Source organism: Ornithodoros turicata, chromosome 3, assembly GCF_037126465.1.
Source record: "Ornithodoros turicata isolate Travis chromosome 3, ASM3712646v1, whole genome shotgun sequence".
Classification (NCBI taxonomy): Eukaryota; Metazoa; Arthropoda; class Arachnida; order Ixodida; family Argasidae; genus Ornithodoros; species Ornithodoros turicata.
In genome coordinates this window covers 74,963,377-74,965,084 of record NC_088203.1, presented here as the reverse complement: position 1 = coordinate 74,965,084, position 1,708 = coordinate 74,963,377, and the positions used below count along the sequence as shown (strand labels likewise).

General features: G+C 49.3%; 1 protein-coding gene across 1 annotated transcript; it reads right to left on the bottom strand.

Moving 5' to 3' along the window:
- Positions 1-712: 712 nt before the first annotated feature.
- On the bottom strand, positions 713-1,429 carry LOC135389676 (uncharacterized protein K02A2.6-like). Its single transcript, XM_064619709.1, has one exon. It carries the CDS (start codon positions 1,427-1,429, stop codon positions 713-715), a length of 717 nt encoding a protein of 238 aa, XP_064475779.1.
- Positions 1,430-1,708: the final 279 nt, after the last annotated feature.

Below are 1,708 nucleotides of genomic sequence, written 5' to 3'. Positions count from 1 at the left end.
CCCGCACTTTCTTTCTTTCTTTTTTTTATAAACATATCCCACAAAACAAACGTCATTTACGAAATGTCTGATGCAAACTCGTCAAATCGCTGTGGCCTGTGATGGCGAGCTTGCCTGTCTGGGTTTCTTCTCGGGGGACACAGAGGTGTGCCTAGGGGGCGGCTCTCCTTATGGGACTCACTACGAGCGGCGGCCTCTACTGACTGAGATTCTTCAGCTTGTGCCTCAGATGTCACATCTTGCACTTCCCAGTCGTCATCATCATGGTCTCCTTTCCTGTCTGGAATCTTCTTGAAGAATGATGCATTTCTCAAGACCCTTTTCCCGTTTCTGGACGCGGTTATGCCTGATCCCTGGACATGGATTATTTTGTATGGCTGCGGATCGTACGCAGATTCGTCGCTGAGGGGCTTTGTCCTCTTCAGAAGTACAGAGTCCCCGATCTTCAGGTCATGATCTCTTGCGTGTCGACACTGATCGGCGTAGCTCTTCATCTTCATTTTGTTTTTGGTATCCGCAGAACGCAATGCAGTGTCATTACTTGTCACCTGTCGGACCTCGGGAATTTTCGTGCGTATTTTGCGTCCGAACAGTAATTCTGCTGGCGTGCAGCCTGTGGTTGAATGAGGCGTCGCGCGGTAGTTTAACAGGTATTCCTTGATTTCGTGTTTCCAATCTCTGCCTGTAGCAGTCGATGTCTTCACGGCCTTCTTTATGTTCTTGACAAACCGCTCGACCGCTCGACATTGGCTTCAGGCCATAGAGGTGTGACACGGTGGTGGCGAACTCCTTGCTCCTCCAAGAAATTGGAAAAATCTTTTCCGAAGAATGGCGGGCCATTATCGCTCTTTAGCTTATCAGGGATCCCATGGACGGTCAACATGTCGAACAAGTTGGATGTTACAGTTGATGTGTTCAACGGCGGAATTTCTACAACAAGCAAGAACCTGGAATATTCGTTCACCACAACTAGTAGGTACTTGCCACCTGGCAACGGGCTTGCAAAGTCAGCAACAACAGACTGCCAGGGAACATCTGGCAACGAAGTCATCTGTAGTGGCGTGCGTGTCTTCTCCGCCACCGTGCACTGACATGCTTCGCAGTTCCGCACCGTGTCTTCTATCATCGTGCCCTTGTCGGGAAACCATACCTTTTCGCTCATCAGTTGCTTCGTTTTAACGATCCCTTGGTGCCCTCTGTGAGCGACTTCAACAGCACGCATTTGCAGACTCTTTGGCACCACCAGTCTTGTTCCTCTGAGTATCAGGTCATTGTCGGTGACCGTAAGCTCTTCCTTAACCCGCGCAAACGGCTTGGGCTTGGGACTTCTCCACATCCTTTCCAACGACGTACCATCGTTTGTCCTGAGCGTAACGATGAGGCCTGTCATCTGGTCATCTTTTCTGTGGGCCTCTTCGACATCCTTCATGGATATAGCTTTGGGCACCGTTGATGCAGTCACATATGAAATGTACCTCTAGAGCACAGTTTCGTTGTTGTAATTTGTCTCCATACGTTCTGCGTGTCTTGACAAATAGTTAGCTGGGTTGACCTTTCCTGGCACGTGTTCAATGTTGAACGTGTAACGTTGCAGCCTGTGATTCAGACGTTCTAGCCTTGTCAAAAGTGGTGATCTTGGATTCTTCAGACGTGACATCAGAGGCAGATGGTCAGTTCTCACAACAAACGTGCCGCCGATCAGATACAA